Source organism: Oncorhynchus kisutch, linkage group LG5 (genome assembly GCF_002021735.2).
Source record: "Oncorhynchus kisutch isolate 150728-3 linkage group LG5, Okis_V2, whole genome shotgun sequence".
Lineage (NCBI taxonomy): Eukaryota > Metazoa > Chordata > Actinopteri > Salmoniformes > Salmonidae > Oncorhynchus > Oncorhynchus kisutch.
This window is the reverse complement of record NC_034178.2, coordinates 17,008,734-17,028,108: the sequence shown is the minus strand read 5'-3', so window position 1 is coordinate 17,028,108 and position 19,375 is coordinate 17,008,734. Positions and strand designations below refer to the sequence as shown.

The window sequence follows — 19,375 nt, the reverse complement described above, 5'->3', positions numbered from 1 at the left end:
CGGTAGGAAGCTCTCTCATCCATTTATATGCAGATGATATAGTCTTAGTCTCAGCTGGCCCCTCCTCAGATTTTGTGTTAAACGCTCTACAACAAAGCTTTCTTAGTGTACAGCAAGCTTTCTCTGCCCTTAACCTTGTTCTGAACACCACTAAAACAAAGGTAATGTGGTTTGGTAAGAAGAATGCCCCTCTCCCCACAGGTATGATTACTACCTCTGAGGGTTTAGAGCTTGAGGTAGTCACCTCATACAAGTACTTGGGAGTACGGCTAGACGGTACATTGTCCTTCTCTCAGCGCATATCATAGCTCATCCACCACATACAACACCCGGTCTGCCGGTCATATTCTGTTAAAGTCCACAAAGCACACACATCCCTGGTTCGCTCATCTTTTCAGTTCGCTGCAGCTTGCGACTGGAACGAGCTGCAACAAACAGTTTTATCTCAATCTCTTCATTCAAAGACTCATTCATGGACACTTACTGAGAGTTGTGGCTCCTTTGCGTGATTTTTTGTTCTCTCTACCTTCTTGCCCTTTGTTGTCTGTGCCCAATAATGTTTGTAATCATGTTTTGTGCTGCTACCATATTGTTTTGCTGCATGTTGTGTTGCTACCATGTTGTGTTGCTACCATGCTGTGTTGTCATGTGTTGCTGCCATACTATGTTGTTGTCTTAGGGTCTCTCTGTATATAGTGTTGTGTTGTCTCTCTTGTCGTGACATGCATTTTGTCCTATATTTCATTTTTTAATTTTAATTCCCTGTCTCCACAGGAGGCCTTTTGCCTTTTGGTAGGCCGTCATTGTAAATAAGAATTTGTTCTTAACTGACTTGCCTGGTTAAATAAATCAAATAAAACAAAAAAGTGAATAATTATGCTGTTGATGATGTATTAAACCACGCAGAAATAACAAAGATACAGTCGTCCTTCTGAACTGAGCTGCATAACAGGAAGAAAACTGCTCAAGGATGTCACCATGGAGACATTGGTGATTTTAAAACAGCTACAGAGTTAAATGGCTGTTATGGGAGAAAACTGAGGATGGTTCAACAACATTGTAGTGACTCCACAATAATGACCTAAATGACAGCGTGAAAAGAAGAATACAAAATATACAGAATAAAACATGCATATGTATGCAACAAGGCACTAAAGTAATACTGCAAAGAAACACGGCAAAGGAATACACTTTTTGGCCTAAATGCAAAGCCTTATGTTTGGGGTACATCTAACACAACACATCGTTGACGAACTGACGCCTTATTTTCAACGATGGTGTCGGCTGCATTATGGTATACGTACGCTTGATATTGGCAAAGACGAAAATAAATGGGATGGAGCTGAGCACAGGCAGAATCCAAGAGGAAAACCTTCTTAAGTCTGCTTTACACCAGATACTGGGAGAGGAATTCACCTTTCAGTGGGACGATAACCTACAACACAAGGCCAAATCTACACTGGAGTTGCTTGCCATGATGACAGTGAATGTCCCCGAGTGGCCAAGTTACAGTTTTGACTTAAATCTGCTTGAAAATGTATGGCAAAACTTTAAATTTCTGTCTAGTCATGATCCCCAAAACCTTGACAGAGCTTGAAGATTTCTGAAAAGAATAATGGGCAAATATTGTACAATCCCGGTGTACAAAGCACTTAGAGACTTACCCAAGATTACTCATAACTGTAATCGCTGCCAAAGATGTTTGTAACATGTGTTGACTCAGGGGGGTGAATACATTTTTTTGTTTCATTAATCTTTAAAAAAAATTCTGTGAGAGTGTTTTGTGTAGATCGTTGGCAAAGAGGTCAATTAAATAAATTTTAATCCCAGTATGTATCACAATAAAATGTGAAGAAATCCAAGGGGGTTGAATATTTATGATGCCCACTGTAGACCACAGACACTTGACAGTCAATAAAGTGTTCCACAAAGAGCATAAACTCCTGCAGCTAATCAGATAGGAGCAAACAAGCAAAGAAAGCCCAAGCATTCTGTCGGTTGCCATCCTTGGTCACAACTACCTGTGTACCCAATGCTACAGCCCCCTGTGTTCCCCCTATACAGGGTCCATATTAGGAAGAAGTCCTGGTGAGACTGAGGCTGTCCTAATGTGGACACTGTACCCCTATTCCCCTTCACAAATAATCAGTAGGTCCCTGGGCTGCTCACTGTGGTATAGCTGATCTTGGACATGGACGAAGGACCAATAGTCCCTGTCACTGTCATCTCATCATCCCTGCCGCCCCGCCTCCCCCGGCGGCGCCGACAGCAGGGCGGACGGCAGTGGGCAAAGGTGGTGATCAACGCCTTGCGGAAGCGTGTATTCATAAAACAATAGATAACGGGGTTAACGCACGCCGATGTGTAGCTCAACAGGTGGATGAACGAGATGGGTGCCCCTGAGAGGAGCCGGTGGGCTGAGCTGATGTGGAAAGCCTTCCACGTGTTGGCCGTGTACAGGGGCATCCAGCAGAGGAAGAAGAGGACGGCAGTGACGATGAGCATGCGGATCACGCGCTTCTTGGCCAAGAGTTTAGCCTCCGAGCTATTGCTTCGAGGGTGCTCAGTGGACGCTCTGGGTTTGGGAGGGGCCGGAGTAGGGGTGGTGAGGGTAGACAGCTCCATGGACGGTGGCTTCTTCGGCATCTGGATGTAGCAGCCATCATCGTCTGTGTCGTTGGTCACGGTGGTGTTTACTCCGTTCTTCAGTGCTGTGAAATGTACATGGAAGTCTGTAAGTGGGTCTAAATTGGGTGTAAGTGTGTAGGTGAGTGTATGTGTGTAGGTTGAAGAAAGAGTACATGACTAATAATAGCATAAGCAAAGAGTTGATGACATAAGCCTGCATTGTGGGGAACATGCATTCACAAACAAATAGGCCTTATGAAAATAAAGTTACTGTATGAATGCAAAACCCTTACCCTGGCCTTATTATTTCCTGTTTTAAAAACCCTAAACCTAGTCCTTGCTCTCATTGCTTCTACACAGCACAACCCTATTTCAAAACCCCAATCCCTAAGCCAAAACCTCAACTTCACTTGTGTAACTTTCAATTTGTAAGAAACAAATGAGATGTTCAATCAAATCCACAACAGGATGATATATGTGGTGTAGGAGTCTCACCACTGCTCTCTCTGTTTTGGTCCAGCTCAAACTTCATCCCCCGGCACAGCTCTCTGGAGATGAGTCCATAGGCAACGATCATTACCACCCCAGGGATGAAGAACAAGATTAAAAGCAACAGCATGTACCTGAGAAGAAAGGAGAGAGGGAAAATAGGGAAAATGAGAGAAAGAGGGAAGAAAGAGAGAGAAAGAGGGAGGGAAAGAGGGACAGGAAGCCAGACAGGAAGAGAAAAAAGTGACTTTGATCATTGTGGTCATAAAATTGCATAATATTTCTATGGTGGTCATTAACATTTTACCAATTATCTTTACATCATCCAGATGCTATCAACTTGGCCGTATACAAAAAAAAGTACAAATCCGCTATTGTTCCTTCTACACACTTTGAGAATTAGTAGACAGGAAGCCCTTATTTTGTGTTGTGTGAAATTCTAATGGGTGCGTGGGTGTTTTCCTCTGAACATCCTCCATGGATGGTTCCTTTTTCATCTCCCATCAGCCTTTGCAGCAGGTTAGGCTCTCATTCATTCATTAATGCGGCCTCTGATACTCAAAGCTTTTCATCAGTACTCTGTTTGATAGTGGGTCACATATCAGGGGTGGGGGGACACAAGGTGACAGGAAGCAGGGACATACAGAGAGGAAGTAAATAGAGGTTAGAGGTTTCGGTTCATCTTTTTGTTTAGTCTTTGATCCTGATTCTCTATCGTCAGAGAGGAACATGGAAGGGAGCAAGGAACAGGTGCTACACGAATATTTCTGTTTCACATTATTTGAGGATTCTTCATGGCTGGCATCATTTGTTAGCATAATCACAATTACACACTCTGATTTAATAGCCAATTTGGGGAGTAGCCCGTAATGGACCCAGAGTCCCTGTGGCTGTCAGTCCAACACCTTAGCCATTACACCAAGATGCTCAGCCTCAAATAGGTCACCAAAGTACAAAAGTAATAAGTACAAGTTGTGTTTCAATAGCATCTTTTCTGAAGTATATTGTAGTAACTAAAAATGATAGGTATTATATTTTGTGTGCTTGTCGATGACATCTACTGTCACCGCTGCTTTCATAATTTTTTAAATATCAATACACATTATAATATAAATCTGATTAAAATTATTTTACCTGCCACTGTAAAGAGAGTGGCCCCTTCCCCAGACCCCTTCCCCTTTTCCACATGTTGTTAGGTTACGGCCTTATTGTTAAATGGATTAAAAACAAAAAATCCTCATCAATCTACACACAATACTCCATAATGTATATAAAAACATAATATTCAGAGACTCAAAATTGAGCTCAGATGCATCCTGTTTCCATTCATCATCCTTAAGATGTTTCTGCAACTTGAGTGGAGTCCACTTGTGGTCATTTAAATGGACTGGACATGATTTGGAAAGGCACACACCTGTCTATATAAGGTCCCACAGTTGACAGTTTAAGTTAGAGCAAAAACCAAGTCATGAGGTCAAAGGAATTGTCTGTAGAGCCCCGAAACAGGATTGTGTTGAGGCACAGATCTGCGGAAGGATACCAAAACATTTCTGCAGCTTTGAAGATCCCCAAGAGCACAGTGGCCTCAATCATTCTGAAATGGAAGAAGTTCGGCCACCTGGCCGAACTGAATAATCGGGGAGTAGGGCCTTGGTCAGGGAGGTGACCAAGAAACCGATGGTCACTCTGACAGATCTCCAGAGTTCCTCTGTGGAGATGGGAGAACCTTCCAGAAGGACAACCATCTCTGCAGCACTCCACCAATGAGGCTTTATGGTAGAGTGGCTAGATGGAAGCCATTCCTCAGTAAAAGGCACATGACAGCCCGCTTGGAGTTTGCCAAAAGGCACCTAAAGGACTCTCAGACCATGAGAAACAAGATTCTCTGGCTGATGAAACCAAGATTGAAGTCTTTGGCCTGAATGCTACATCTGAAGTTAACCTGGCACCATACCTACGCTGAAGCATGGTGGTGGCAGCATCATGCTGTGGGGAAGTTTTTCAGTGGCAGGGATTGGGAGACTAGTCAGGATCGAGGGAAAGATGTGACGGTTCACCTTCCAACAGTACAAGGACCCTAAGCACACAGCCAAGACAATGCAGAAGTGGCTTCGGGACAAGTCTTGGAATGTCCTTGAGTGGCACAACCAGAGCCCGGACTTGAACCCGATCGAACATCCCTGGAGCAACCTGAAAATAGCTGCATAGCGACTCTCCCCATCCAACATCAGAGCTTGAGAGGATCTCCAGAGAAGAATGGGAGAAACTCCTCATACAGGTCTGCCAAGTTTGTAGCATCATTCCCAAAAGACGAGGCTGAAATCGCTGCCAAAGGTGCTTCAACAAAATACTGAGAAATGGGTCTGAAAACTTATGTAAATGGGATTGTTATGTTTTTTATTTATAGATTTGAAAAAATGAGGGTTTTGCATTCATACAGTGCTTTGTTATGGGGTTTTGTGTAGATTGATGAGGGGAAGAAAAATTATTTAATTGATTTTTGAATAAGGTTGTAATGTAACAAAATGTGGAAAAGGTCAAGAGGTCGGAATACTTTCCGAATACACTGTATATCCCCAAAGGACTCTTGCGGTTGTAGTGTAAAATAGTCTGGGGTTGGGGTGGGAGGTTCTGACAGGCCACAATCAGTGAACAACTAAACTCAGCAAAAAATAAATGCCCTCTCACTGTCAACTGCGTTTATTTTCAGCAAACTTAACATGTGTAAATATTTGTATGAACATAACGAGATTACACAACTGAGACATAAACTGAACAAGTTCCACAGACATGCGACTAACAGAAAGGGAATAATGTGTCCCTGAACAAAGGGAGTCAAAATCAAAAGTAACAGTCAGTATCTGGTGTGGCCTCCAGCTGCATTAAGTACTGCAGTGCATCTCCTCCTCATGGACTGCACCAGATTTGCCCGTTCTTGCTGTGAGATGTTACCCCACTCTTCCACCAAGGCACCTGCAAGTTCCCAGACATTTCTGGGGGAAATAGCCCTAGCCCTCACACTCCGATCCAACAGGTCCCAGACGTGCTCAATGGGCTTGAGATCCGGGCTCTTCGCTGGCCATGGCAGAACACTGACAACAGAACACTGACAATTCCTGTCTTGCAGGAAATCACGCACAAAACGAGCAGTATGGCTGGTGGCATTGTCATGCTGGAGGGTCATGTCAGGATGAGACTACAGGAAGGGTACCTTCTAAAACTGCTTCCCTAGCCCTGAGTCAATGCGAACTAATCTGTCCTAAAATAGAATTTCTTTGCGATAATGTTGCTGTGGTGCTCCTAAATGTCCGGCTATGACAATTCTGTTCAGTCTTGCAGGGGGAAAAGGGAAAACATTACTTTTGGGCAAATGTCAGTGGAAATACAGTGCCTTGCGAAAGTATTCGGCCCCCTTGAACTTTGCGACCTTTTGCCACATTTCAGGCTTCAAACATAAAGATATAAAACTGTATTTTTCTGTGTAGAATCAACAACACGTGGGACACAATCATGAAGTGGAACGACATTTATTGGATATATCAAACTTTTTTAACAAATCAAAAACTGAAAAATTGGGCGTGCAAAATTATTCAGCCCCTTTACTTTCAGTGCAGCAAACTCTCTCCAGAAGTTCAGTGAGGATCTCTGAATGATCCACTGTTGACCTAAATGACTAATGATGATAAATACAATCCACCTGTGTGTAATCAAGTCTCCGTATAAATGCACCTGCACTGTGATAGTCTCAGAGGTCCGTTAAAAGCGCAGAGAGCATCATGAAGAACAAGGAACACACCAGGCAGGTCCGAGATACTGTTGTGAAGAAGTTTAAAGCCGGATTTGGATACAAAAAGATTTCCCAAGCTTTAAACATCCCAAGGAGCACTGTGCAAGCGATCATTTTGAAATGGAAGGAGTATCAGACCACTGCAAATCTACCAAGACCTGGCCATCCCTCTAAACTTTCAGCTCATACAAGGAGAAGACTGATCAAAGATGCAGCCAAGAGGCCCATGATCACTCTGGATGAACTGCAGAGATCTACAGCTGAGGTGGGAGACTCTGTCCATAGGACAACAATCAGTCGTATATTGCACAAATCTGGCCTTTATGGAAGAGTGGCAAGAAGAAAGCCATTTCTTAAAGATATCCATAAAAAGTGTCATTTAAAGTTTGCCACAAGCCACCTGGGAGACACACCAAACATGTGGAAGAAGGTGCTCTGGTCAGATGAAACCAAAATTGAACTTTTTGGCAACAATGCAAAACGTTATGTTTGGCGTAAAAGCAACACACCCTGAACACACCATCCCCACTGTCAAACATGGTGGTGGCAGCATCATGGTTTGGGCCTGCTTTTCTTCAGCAGGGACAGGGAAGATGGTTAAAATTGATGGGAAGATGGATGGAGCCAAATACAGGACCATTCTGAAAGAAAACCTGATGGAGTCTGCAAAAGACCTGAGACTGGGACAGAGATTTGTCTTCCAACAAGACAATGATCCAAAACATAAAGCAAAATCTACAATGGAATGGTTCAAAAATAAACATATCCAGGTGTTAGAATGGCCAAGTCAAAGTCCAGACCTGAATCCAATCGAGAATCTGTGGAAAGAACTGAAAACTGCTGTTCACAAATGCTCTCCATCCAACCTCACTGAGCTCGAGCTGTTTTGCAAGGAGGAATGGGAAGAAATTTCAGTCTCTCGATGTGCAAAACTGATAGAGACATACCCCAAGCGACTTACAGCTGTAATCACAGCAAAAGGTGGCGCTACAAAGTATTAACTTAAGGGGGCTGAATAATTTTGCACGCCCAATTTTTCAGTTTTTGATTTGTTAAAAAAGTTTGAAATATCTAATAAATGTCGTTCCACTTCATGATTGTGTCCCACTTGTTGTTGATTTTTCACAAAAAAATACAGTTTTATATCTTTATGTTTGAAGCCTGAAATGTGGCAAAAGGTCGCAAAGTTCAAGGGGGCCGAATACTTTCGCAAGGCACTGTATATTGAAAATAGCATAAAATGCCTCGTTGCTTCCCTGATCAGAAAATCTTTATTTTGAAACAAATCTATTCAATATAAGCAATCAAACATAAAAACAAACCGAACAAACCCAAGATACTTTTTTGTACAAGGGACTGGCAATCTATGTTCCATTGATGCCTGCTTACTTTGAAACTACCACACGAGAACTGACAATTAGTGTCAGGAACTTATCTAAGGGACCAGTCAGAAGCCTGTTCTGACCACTGCACTAGAGGTCTCCAGTCAGAAACTCACTCACCACGTCTGTTCTACCCCACCGCTTGGCCATTCCAGGCGGCACATGTGGCCCGTAGTTCGGTCAGGTTTGGGGAAGGACTTGAGGTGGCTGAACACTGGGTAGGGCACCATCATGACCAACGACAACACCCAGATGGCAGCGATGACCCGGTAGGCGTGGGAACGAGTCTGCCATGCCCGCGACTTCAGCGGGTTGCAGATGGCGCTGTACCTCTCGGTCGCAATGGCGACCAGGCTGAAGGTGGAGATGCTGACGGAGAGCGCTATGGGAACGCAGGGAAGGCGGAGGGGTCAATAAGAGAGAGATTAAATTGACAGTATCAACAGTGATCAGACCTGGGTTCAAATAGTACTTGTTTTATTTTCTTTCTGTCTGGAGTGCCAGATGTACGGGGTTTAAACTTTTATCACCATTGAGCAAGGCAAGTTCAATTAAGCAGAAAACATATTTGAATGAAAACAAATACTATATTTCCAGGTGATACACACCTTCTATATATTTGAGTAGGCTTGACACATCAGAGAGATGCAAGTATGCCACCAAAAAAGTGAAGACAAATGGTGAAACCTCTTTAGCTTATCATTAAGTAAAGACACGAAGTACATTACATTCCAGACAAATAGCCTCACACTGATGGAATCACACCATTGTCGTTCTGTCCTGCTCAATGTTAGACCTCTGAAGTGCATTATAATACCATAGGACACCCTTGTAATTGGTTTCAAACTTGAATGAAAATCCTTTCGTGAAAATCTTCAACCCAAACTGTGTTTGCCTACATAAATATGTATGAAGCTGCACTGAGGGAGTGCGCTCAATCGGTCTGCAGTCAGACAAGGAGTCAGCAGTGAAGATGAATAGCATTAATAAAGGCATACTGTACCTGCACTAAACCGGCACCTGAGACTCGCTCTAATATATTCCACCCACTAATCCTCCCTCCTTAGAAAGATCCACAACTTTAATACCATACCCACCTCTGTCGTGACGTGACTATCATTAATGTGATGACATCTATTTTATCAAATCAATTAACTATGTTAATTATTACGTGATTAAATGAATCATGTAACAATTAACTCAATTGTAACTTGGGGCACTACGGAAAAAGTTTGTTTAGTTTCCCGAATTAACTCAAGAATTTGACAGAATATAACCATTATCATACCAGTCATCCATTAATTATTACGTCATATCAGTCTCATTCTAAATGTTGTTGATTGCAAATCTGCACGAACTCTAGTCTAAATGATCATTCAGCGAAACACAAATTGGCTTCATTATCTATTTACTAACTAACTAACTAACTAACTAATCATACAGAATTACATAAACACACACAGGATAGATTACAGGTTGATTAGTAACATAATGCAATGAAAAGTACCTAGTGGACTAACCCAGTATGACGGCTTGTTACATAATGAAAGGGAGGGGTAAGATAAAGAGAGCAGGACATACTGAGTAGGCTGGTGCATACATGTGGAAGCTATGCTCATGAGAATTAATACTTTGCACATGAACGACCGCTCATTCGAAAACAATTGCAATGTATATATTTACGATTGTATGTCTCAGCAATGTACTGGTCTGATGTAAATTTGGTTATGAGTCCTTAGTAAGCACTCTGGCAAAAGGGGAGTGCCATCCTTTTGGCATAATGTCTGTGCTCACGTCAGCGTGATTACTGACTGGGTAAAACTTTACATGAGAAACAATGATGTAATTTAGAAGGCTAAAATCAAAATGTAATCTTCTCACAAATAGTTTTATATTGAATCATATATGTTTTACAACATTTAGATGTAACTCTGACATATACATTGTGAAAGTTACAATGTTTCCGTTATAACGTCTTTAATGATGATCACAGAATAATTAATTATCTGACATGATTATTGTTTGGATCTCCACTGAACTTCCCAAAAGTTTGGATTTCAAAACTAATGTTCCATTGTCAAATATTTTAAAGTTTTTAACATGAGTCTTTCTCTACACACAAATCATTTTGGACTTCTACATACTGCAGGTCCAGAGAGAGAAAGTTTACAACTGGTTGTTAAAGTTATATAACCGGCCCCACTCCCCCCCTTCCTCTTTGGTGGGAGAGAGGGGGGGCTATCTTTGATTCTCACCCAGGAGCGAGAGTAATGACAACTCATACTCTATTTTACAATCACAGAAATGCTTTGTTTTCGCACTACACTTCTCTGATCAGCAGAAGGCTGCATCCACAGAGGCATTCATTTCATAGGCTAACATTGTTTTTTTTTGCATGCACAGTCACAGACAGACAGACAGACAGACAATTTGACCCTCTTGAGGTTTGGAAACCCCAGCTTTATAGTGAGCACTTGGCAGTATATTTTTCTAAGCACTATATGCAACGTGCGCTCCATGCTAAGATAATAGAATTCTACTCTATCCCTCTGAAGTGAAGATTGTAAAGCTATCTGCTCTGTGCTCAAATTACATTTTAAGTCAGCATACAGTACAATAGTATCGCTTTAATCTCTTACAGGGAATTAATTTACACGTCTGCATTTTTTATTTAACCTTTAACTAGTTAATAAGATTTTTTATTTTATTTACAATGATGGCCTACCAAAAGGCAAAATGCCTCCTGCAAAACACACATCATGACAAGAGAGACATCACAACCCTTCCTAAAGAGAGACATAAGACAACAACACAGCATGGCAGCAACACATGACAAGATAGCATGATAGCAACACAACATGGCAGCAGCACAAACATGGTACTAACATTGTTGGTCACCGACAACAGCACAAAGAGCAAAAAGGTAGAGACAGCAACACATCGTGTACTAAGCAGCCACAATGTCAGTAAGTGTGTCCATGATTTAGTCTTTGAATGCAGAGATCGAGATAAAACTATCCAGTTTGAGTGGTTTTTGCCGCTCCAGTCCAGTTTGCAGTTCCTGTTGCTAGCTGCAGCAAACTGATCACATTCAAGGTGACACATAGAATCGCCTTCAATAAGTCAACTAAATTCAATTAGCTACAGGTAGCAGTTTGACTTGAACTTTGGAGGAAAGGTCTTCTTTTGTTCTATTTCCACCCATGTTTAAGCATCTGCAGCATCTGTATCATCACTTTGCTAGAGACCTGGGTTCAAATAGTAAGCTGTGCTTAATTGTACTTTCTTGGCACATCGGAACCAATGGAATACTCCCAAAAAACCCGCGAACCAAGAAAATGATCTAAGTAACACTTTATATTAAGTTGCCCTTACTACTATGTAATTAACACAGTAATAACTGAGTTAACAACATAGTAGTTTCATATGCTTTAGTCTGTACAGGAGTCAAAAAAGTTATAAAAGATGGCGCCGACAGAGAGGGTAGTCGCTTCTAGTCCTTAGGAAACTGTGTAGTATTTAGTTTTTTTATGTATTATTTCTTACATTGCTTGCCCAGAAAGTGTTATTACATACAGCCGGGAAGAACTATTGGATATCAGAGCGACGTAAACTTACCAGCGCTATGACCAGGAATACGAATTTCCCGGAGCGGATCCTTTGTTCATACCAACCAAGGCATTCGAACTGATTCCAGAGTCTGACCAAAACGACGTCGCTGCAGGAGGCACACACACCACCCACCGCTCCTGAGTATTTTACTCGCTAATGTCCAGTCTCTAGATAACAAGCTAGACGAAAATAGGGATAGGGTTGCTTTCCAGAGAGACATCCGGGATTGTAACATACTCTGTTTCATGGAAACAAGGCTCTATGGGGACATGCTGTCGGAGTCAGTACAGCCACCGGGATTATTTGTGCGTCACATTGACAGGAATAAACATCTCTCAGGGAAGAAGAAGGGTGGGGGTGTATGTGTCATGATTAACGACTCATGGTGTAATTGTAACAACATACAGGAACTCAAGTCCTTCTGTTCACCGGACCTAGAATTCCTCACATACAAATGCCGTCCGTATTATCTCCCAAGATAACTGCGGTGTACACTGCGTCCCCAAGCCAACACCAAGATTGCCCTCAAGAAACTCCATTGGACTATGTGCAAACTGGAAACCATATATCCGGAGGCTGTATTTATTGTAGATGGGGATTTTCACAAAGCAAATTTGAGAACAAAACTGCCTAAATTCTATCAGCATATCGATTGTAGTACCCGGGCTGGCAAAAACACTGGATCACTGCTACTCTAACTTCCGCGATGCATCCCCCGCCCTTTGTTCGGCAAACCCGACCACAACTCCATTTTGCGTCTCCCCTCCTATAGGCAGAAATTCATACAGGATGTACCCGTGACAAGGACCATTCAACGCTGACCTGACCAATCAGAATCCACGCTTCAAGATTGTTTTGATCACGCGGAATGGAACATGTTCCAGGTACCCTCAGAGAAAAATATAGATTTATACGCTGATTCAGTGAGTGAGTTTATAAGGAAGTGCATAGAAGATGTTGTACCGTGGATAGATGCTCAAAACTGAAAACGCGAACCACAGCATTTAACCATGGAAAGATGACTGGGAATATGGCTGAAAACAAACAGTGTATTTATTCCCTTCGCAAGGCAATCAAACAAGCGAAACGTCAGTACAGGGACAAAGTGGAGTAGCAATTCAACGGCCCAGACATGAGACATATGTGGTAGGGTCTACAGGCAATCACGGAATAGAAAAAGAAAACCAGCCACGTCACAGAGACCGACGTCTTGCATCCATACATACTAAACACCTTCTTTGCCTGCTTTGAAGATAATACAGTACCACCGACGCGGTCCGCTACCAAGGACTACAGGCCTCCCCTCTACTTCTCCATGACCGACGTGAGTAAGACATTTAAACGTGTTAACCCTCGCAAGGCTGCCGGCCCAGACGACATCCCAAGCTGTGTCCTCAGAGCATGCGCAGACCAGCTGGCTGGTATGTTTATGGACATATTCACTGTCTCCCTATCCCAGTCTGCTGTCTCCACATGCTTCAAGAGGGCCACCATTGTTCCTGTACCCAATAAGGCAACGGTGACTCAACTGAATGACTATCGCCCCGTAGCACTCACTTCTGTCATCATGAACTGCTTTGAGAGACTAGTCAAGGATCATATCACCTCCACATTACCTGCCCCCCTAAACCCACTGCAATTTGCATACTGCCCCAATAGGTCCACAGATGATGCAATCGCCATCACACTGTACACTGCCCTAAACCATCTGGACAAATCAAATCATCGAATCAAATCAAATCCAATTTTATTTTATTTGTCACATACACATGGTTAGCAGATGTTAATGCGAGTGTAGCCGAATGCTCGTGCTTCTAGTCCCGACAATGCCGACAATGCAGTAATAAGAGGAATACCTATATAAGAATGCTGTTCATTGACTACAGCTCAGCATTCAACACCATAGTACCCTCCAATCTCATCATTAAGCTTGAGGCCCTGGGTCTCAACCCGTCCAGTGCGATTGGGTCCTAGACTTCCTGATGGGCCGCCCCCAGGAGTTGAAGGTAGGAAACAACATCTCCACTTCGCTGATCCTTAACACTGAGGGCCCACAAGGGTGCATGCTCCCCTCCTGTACTTCCTGTTTGCTGATGACTGCATGGCCATGCACGCCTCCAACTCGATCATTATGTTGGCAGACGACACTACAGTAGTAACAACCTCCCACTCAACATCAACAAAACAATGGAGACGATCGTGGACTACAGGAAACAGCAGCGGGAGCACCCCACTATCCACATTGACGGGACCGCAGTGTAGCAGGTGGAATGTTTCAAGTTCCTTGGCGTACACATCACGGACAAACTGAAACGGTCCACCCACACAGACAGTGTGGTGAAGAATTTGCAACAGCGCTTCTTCAACCCAAGAGGCTGACAAAATTTGGCTTGTCAACTATAGCCCTCACAAACTTCTACAGATGCACAATTGAGAGCATGCTGTCGGGCTGTATCACCGCCTGGTATGACAACTGCACCACCCACAACGGCAGGGCTCTCCAGAGGGTGGTGCGGTCTAAACAAGGCATCACCGGGGGAAAACTGCCTGCCCTCCAGGACACCTACAGCACCCGATGTCACAGGAAAGCCAAAAAAGATCATCAAGGACAACAACCACCCGAGCCACTGGCTGTTTACCCCGCTGCCATCCAGAAGGTGAGGTCAGTGCAGTTGTATCAAAGCTGGGACCGAGAGACTGAAAAATAGCTTCTATCTCAGGCAATCAAACTGTTAATTAAACTGCTATCACTAAAACAGAGAGGCTGCTGCCTACATACAGACTTGAAATCATTTGACACTCTAGTCACTTTATTAATGCCACTTTAATAATGATGTTTAAATAGTATCTTGCACTTCTCATTCCAGATGTATATACTGTATTGTATACCATCTATTGCATCTTGTCTATACCGGTCGGTCATGGACCATCCATGCATGTATATGTACATATTCTATTCCATCCATTTACTTAGATTTTTATGTATTAGGTAGTTGTTGTGGAATTGTTAGATTACTTGTTAGATATTGCTGGACTGTCGGAACTAGAAGCACAACAATCACGCTACACTCACAATAACATCTGCTAACCATGTGTGTGACCAATAATATATGAATTGACTTGATTTGATTACCAGTCAAAAGTTTTGACACACCTACTCATTAAAAAAAAAAATATTTGGACTATTTTCTACGTTGTAGAATAATAGAGAAGACATCAAAACTATGAAATAACACGTATGAAATAATGTAGTAACCAAAAAAGTGTTAAACAAATCACAATATATGTTATTTCACAATAGCCACCTTTTACCTTGATGACAGCTTTGCACACTCTTGGCATTCTCTCAACCAGTCTCATGAGTTAGTCACCTGGAATGCATTTCTATTAACAGATGTGCCTTGTTAAAAGTGAATTAGTGGAATTTCTTTCCTTCTTAATGCGTTCGAAACCAATCAGTTGTGTTGTGACAAGGTAGGGTTGGTATACAGAAGATAGCCCCGTTTGGTAAAAGACCATGTCCATAATATGGCAAGAACAGCTCAAATAAGCAAAGAGAAACGACAGTCCATGATTACTTTAAGACATGATGGTTAGTCAATTTGAAAGTGCAGTCCCAAAAACCATCAAGAGCTAAAATGAAACTGGCTCTCATGAGGACCGCCACAAGAAAGGAAGACCCAGAATTACCTCTGCTGCAGAGGACAAGTTCATTAGAGTTAGCTGTACCTCACATTGCAGCCCAAATAAATGCTTCACAGAGTTCAAGTAACAGACACATCTCAACATCAACTGTTCGTTGGAGACTGTGTGAATCAGGCCTGCATGGTCGAATTCCTGCAAAAATGAAGTACACCAATAATAAGAAGAGACCTGCTTTGGCCAATAAACACAATCAATGGACATTAGACTGGTGGAAATCTGTCCTTTGGTCTGATGAGTCCAAATTTGATATTTTTGGTTCCAACCGCCGTGTCTTTGTGAGACGCATAGTAGTTGAACGGATGATCTCCGCATGTGTGGCTCCCACCGTGAAACATGGAGAAGGAGCTGTAATGGTGCTTTGCTGGTGACACTGTCAGTCATTTATTTTGAATTCAAGGCACATTTAACCAACATAGCTACCTCAGCGATATGCCATCCCAGCTGGTTTACACTTAGTGGGAGCATAATTTATTTTTCAACAGGGCAATGACCCAAAACACCTCCAGGTTGTGTAATGGCTATTATACCAAGAAGGTGAGTAATGGAGTAATGGATCAGATGACCTGGCTTCCACAATCACCTGACCTCAACCCAATTGAGTTGGTTTGGGATGAGTTGGACCGCAGAGTGAAAGAAAAGCAGCCAACAAGTTCTCAGCATATGTGGGAACTCCTTCAAGACTGTCAGAAAAGCATTCCAGGTGAATCTGGTTGAGAGAATGCCAAGTGTTCAAAGTTGTCATCATGGCAAAGGGTGGCTACTTTGAAGTATCTAAAATGTCAAATATATTTAGATTTGTTTAACACTTTTTTGGTTACTACATGATTCCATACATGTTATTTCATAGTTTCGATGTATTCACTATTATTCTACAATGTAGAAATAAAGAAAGATCCTTGAATGAGTAGGTATGTCCAAACGTTTGACTGGTACTGTAATTAGATTGAACAGGGTTTTTGCGGAATCAGTTATTACACAGTTTGAATAAGGAATGCGTAATTACACATTAATTTGCTAAAGGTTATTCCACCAGTAAAACTACTGATAACACATTATCTTGTTCCACTATGTAAGTAATGTTTTGTAATTACACAATTGAAATTTACCAATGAATTCCCATGTTAACAACTAAACCCAAATATTACTGTGTCATAACTAAAAGGTGCCACTACTATAGAATCCACATGTGATACCAGGAATGATAAATATGCTAGAACCTGGTAACAACAATTGTAACAAGGCACATCCTGTCATTTACTACTGGCCATTTTCAATTAGTTTATTTCTATGTTATGACCTGGCTCAAAGGCTATGCCAAATCAAGTGTGATTTAAGAACAATTTAGTTGCATATGATCTACTTGTAACTACCCAGGAGCAAGCAACTTAATCTAAAGTGAAACCCAGTCGGGTATAAACTTTATATGTAAAATGTAAAACCTTTGGAGACAATAGGCTAACCAGGAGAAATTAGGAGACAGAAGAACATTAGGCTTAACCATTTTAGTAAAATGTTCTCTCTGTAACAATCAACTCTGTAATTACAATGTTGTTACAAGGATATACATGTATTTAAAATGATCTTACACAGGAGCAAGCAATTAAGGGGTATTTTAAATTACTTTGCAGTTACAATGTAGCAACCTTTGCAGACAAAAGGCTAACCAAGAGAAATAAGGAGACAGTAGAATATTTTTCAGGTGAACTTTTATTTAATGGATTTGAAAAAGATTCATATTCAAACCATTCAAATTAAATTCTCCATTCCAAACTCAAAGCAATAAGGATGTTACAATGTACTAACACAGGGTGGTGCTAAAGCTAGCTAGCATTTCCCCATCATTCACTAATGTAGCTGCTAGCAAAGCACTGCCGCAATCTCAGCACATTTTCCAACTCGGTCAATCAACATTACAAAATAAAATGTATGAAACATTTAGTTAACAATAGTAGTTCACTATTTTGAGAATTTCATTGCACTTTTGCACATTACAAACTTTATAAAGACTAAAGATAAAGAGTCCGAAATAGTATTTGTGACTAGACAGAATACATCTACAGGCAACATTTACAATGGAACTACCATGAGTTTTGGACTTAGCGTTTTGAAGCCAGAGGATGAGTCACTGTTAGTTTTAAACAAAATAATTGTACATTTTTAATTAATAACATTGACGATTGTTTATTTTCAATTCAAGTATTGATGATGGGTGTACTCTTGCTTTTATGTGTTGTGGGTGTGTGCTTACTGTGACTATCAACCTGATATTGGCTACACAGATGAATGAGGACACCACTATGCCACCAAGACTGAGCAATTGGTGGGCCTCCTGAGTAGTGCAGTGGACTAAGGCTAGCTATGGCACTAGAGATTCTAGGTTTGAGTGCAGGCCCTGTCGCAGCCGGCTGTGACAGGGAGACCCATGGGGCGGCGCACAATTGGACCAGAGTTGTCCGGGTTAGGGGAAGGTTTGGCCGGCAGGTATGTCCTTGTCCCGTCGCGCACTAGTGACTCCTGTGGGTGCAGTGCACGCTGACACAGTCACCAGATGTACGGTGTTTCCTTCAACTCATTGGTGCGGCTGTCTTCCGGGTTAATTGGGCATTATGTCAAGAAGCAGTGCGGCTTGGTTGGGTTGTGTTTTGGGGGACGCACGGCTCTCAACCTTCGCCTCACCCAAGTCCGTACGGGAGTTGCAGCGATGAGACAAGGCTGTAACTACCAATTAGATACTACGAAATTGGGGGGAAAACGGGGTAAAAAAAAACCTGAGCAATTGGGGGAGAAGGGCCTTGGTCAGGCAGGTGACCAAGATCCCGATGGTCACTCTGACAGAGCTCCAGAGTTACTCTGTGGAGATGGCAGAACCTTCCAGAAGGACAACCATCTCTGCAGCACTTCACCAATCCAGGCTTTATGGTAGATTGCCCAGACGGAAGCCCTTCCTCAGAAAAAAAGGCACGACAGCCAGCTTGGAGTTTGCTAAAAGGAACCTAAAGGACTCAGACCATGAGAAACAAGATTCTCTGGTCTGATGAAACCAAGATTGATCTCTTTGGCCTGAATGCCTAGCGTCACATCTGGAGGAAACCTGGCACCATACCTACGGTGAAGCGTGGTGGTGGCAGCATCATGCTGTGGGGGATGTTTTTCAGTGGCAGGAACTGGGAGACTAGTCAGGACTGAGGGAAATATGACCAGTGCAAAGTACAGAGAGATCCTTGATAAAAACCTGCTCCAAAGCGCTCAGGACCTCAGACTGGGATGAAGGTTCACCTTCCAACAGGACAATGCAGGAGTGGCTTCGGGACAAATCTCTGAATGTCCTTGAGTGGCCCAACCAGAGCCCGGACATGAACCAGATTTAATATCTCTGGAGAGACCTGAAAATGTTTAGTGACGTTCCCTATTCAACCTGACACAGTGTGAGAGGATCTGCAGAGAAGAATGGGGAAAACTCCCCAAATACAGGTGTGCCAAGCTTGTAGCGTCAAACCAATAAGACTCAAGGATGTAATCGCTGCCAAAGGTGCTTCAACAAAGTACTGAGTCTGAATACTTATGTAAATGTGACTCACCACCTGGATTTGGTCTAACGTAGCAACAATTTTTACATTTCATGAAGGTAGAGACTCAGAGCTACAAAATGGTATATTATATACTGCATTTGAGGAACAATGGGAAAGTAATTTGGCTTTGAAAGTTTATAAACCTGTAAACTCACTTTTGAGAAAATGGCATTTTAGTATTTCGGTGAGAGAGCTCTTCTTTG

General features: G+C 42.3%; 1 protein-coding gene across 1 annotated transcript in view; it reads right to left on the bottom strand.

Annotated features, from left to right (window-relative positions):
- Nucleotides 1-1,857: 1,857 nt before the first annotated feature.
- The window catches only part of cckbra (cholecystokinin B receptor a), a 49,551-nt gene continuing 32,033 nt past the window's right edge, over nt 1,858-19,375 (bottom strand). Inside the window, exons 3-5 of the mRNA XM_020482391.2 lie at nt 8,407-8,668; nt 3,124-3,251; nt 1,858-2,711 (exon numbers count right to left, since the gene is read on the bottom strand). Of these exons, the coding sequence (XP_020337980.1) occupies nt 2,146-2,711; nt 3,124-3,251; nt 8,407-8,668 (956 nt within the window). The 3' untranslated portion in view covers nt 1,858-2,145. The remainder of the gene's footprint in view (nt 2,712-3,123; nt 3,252-8,406; nt 8,669-19,375) is intronic.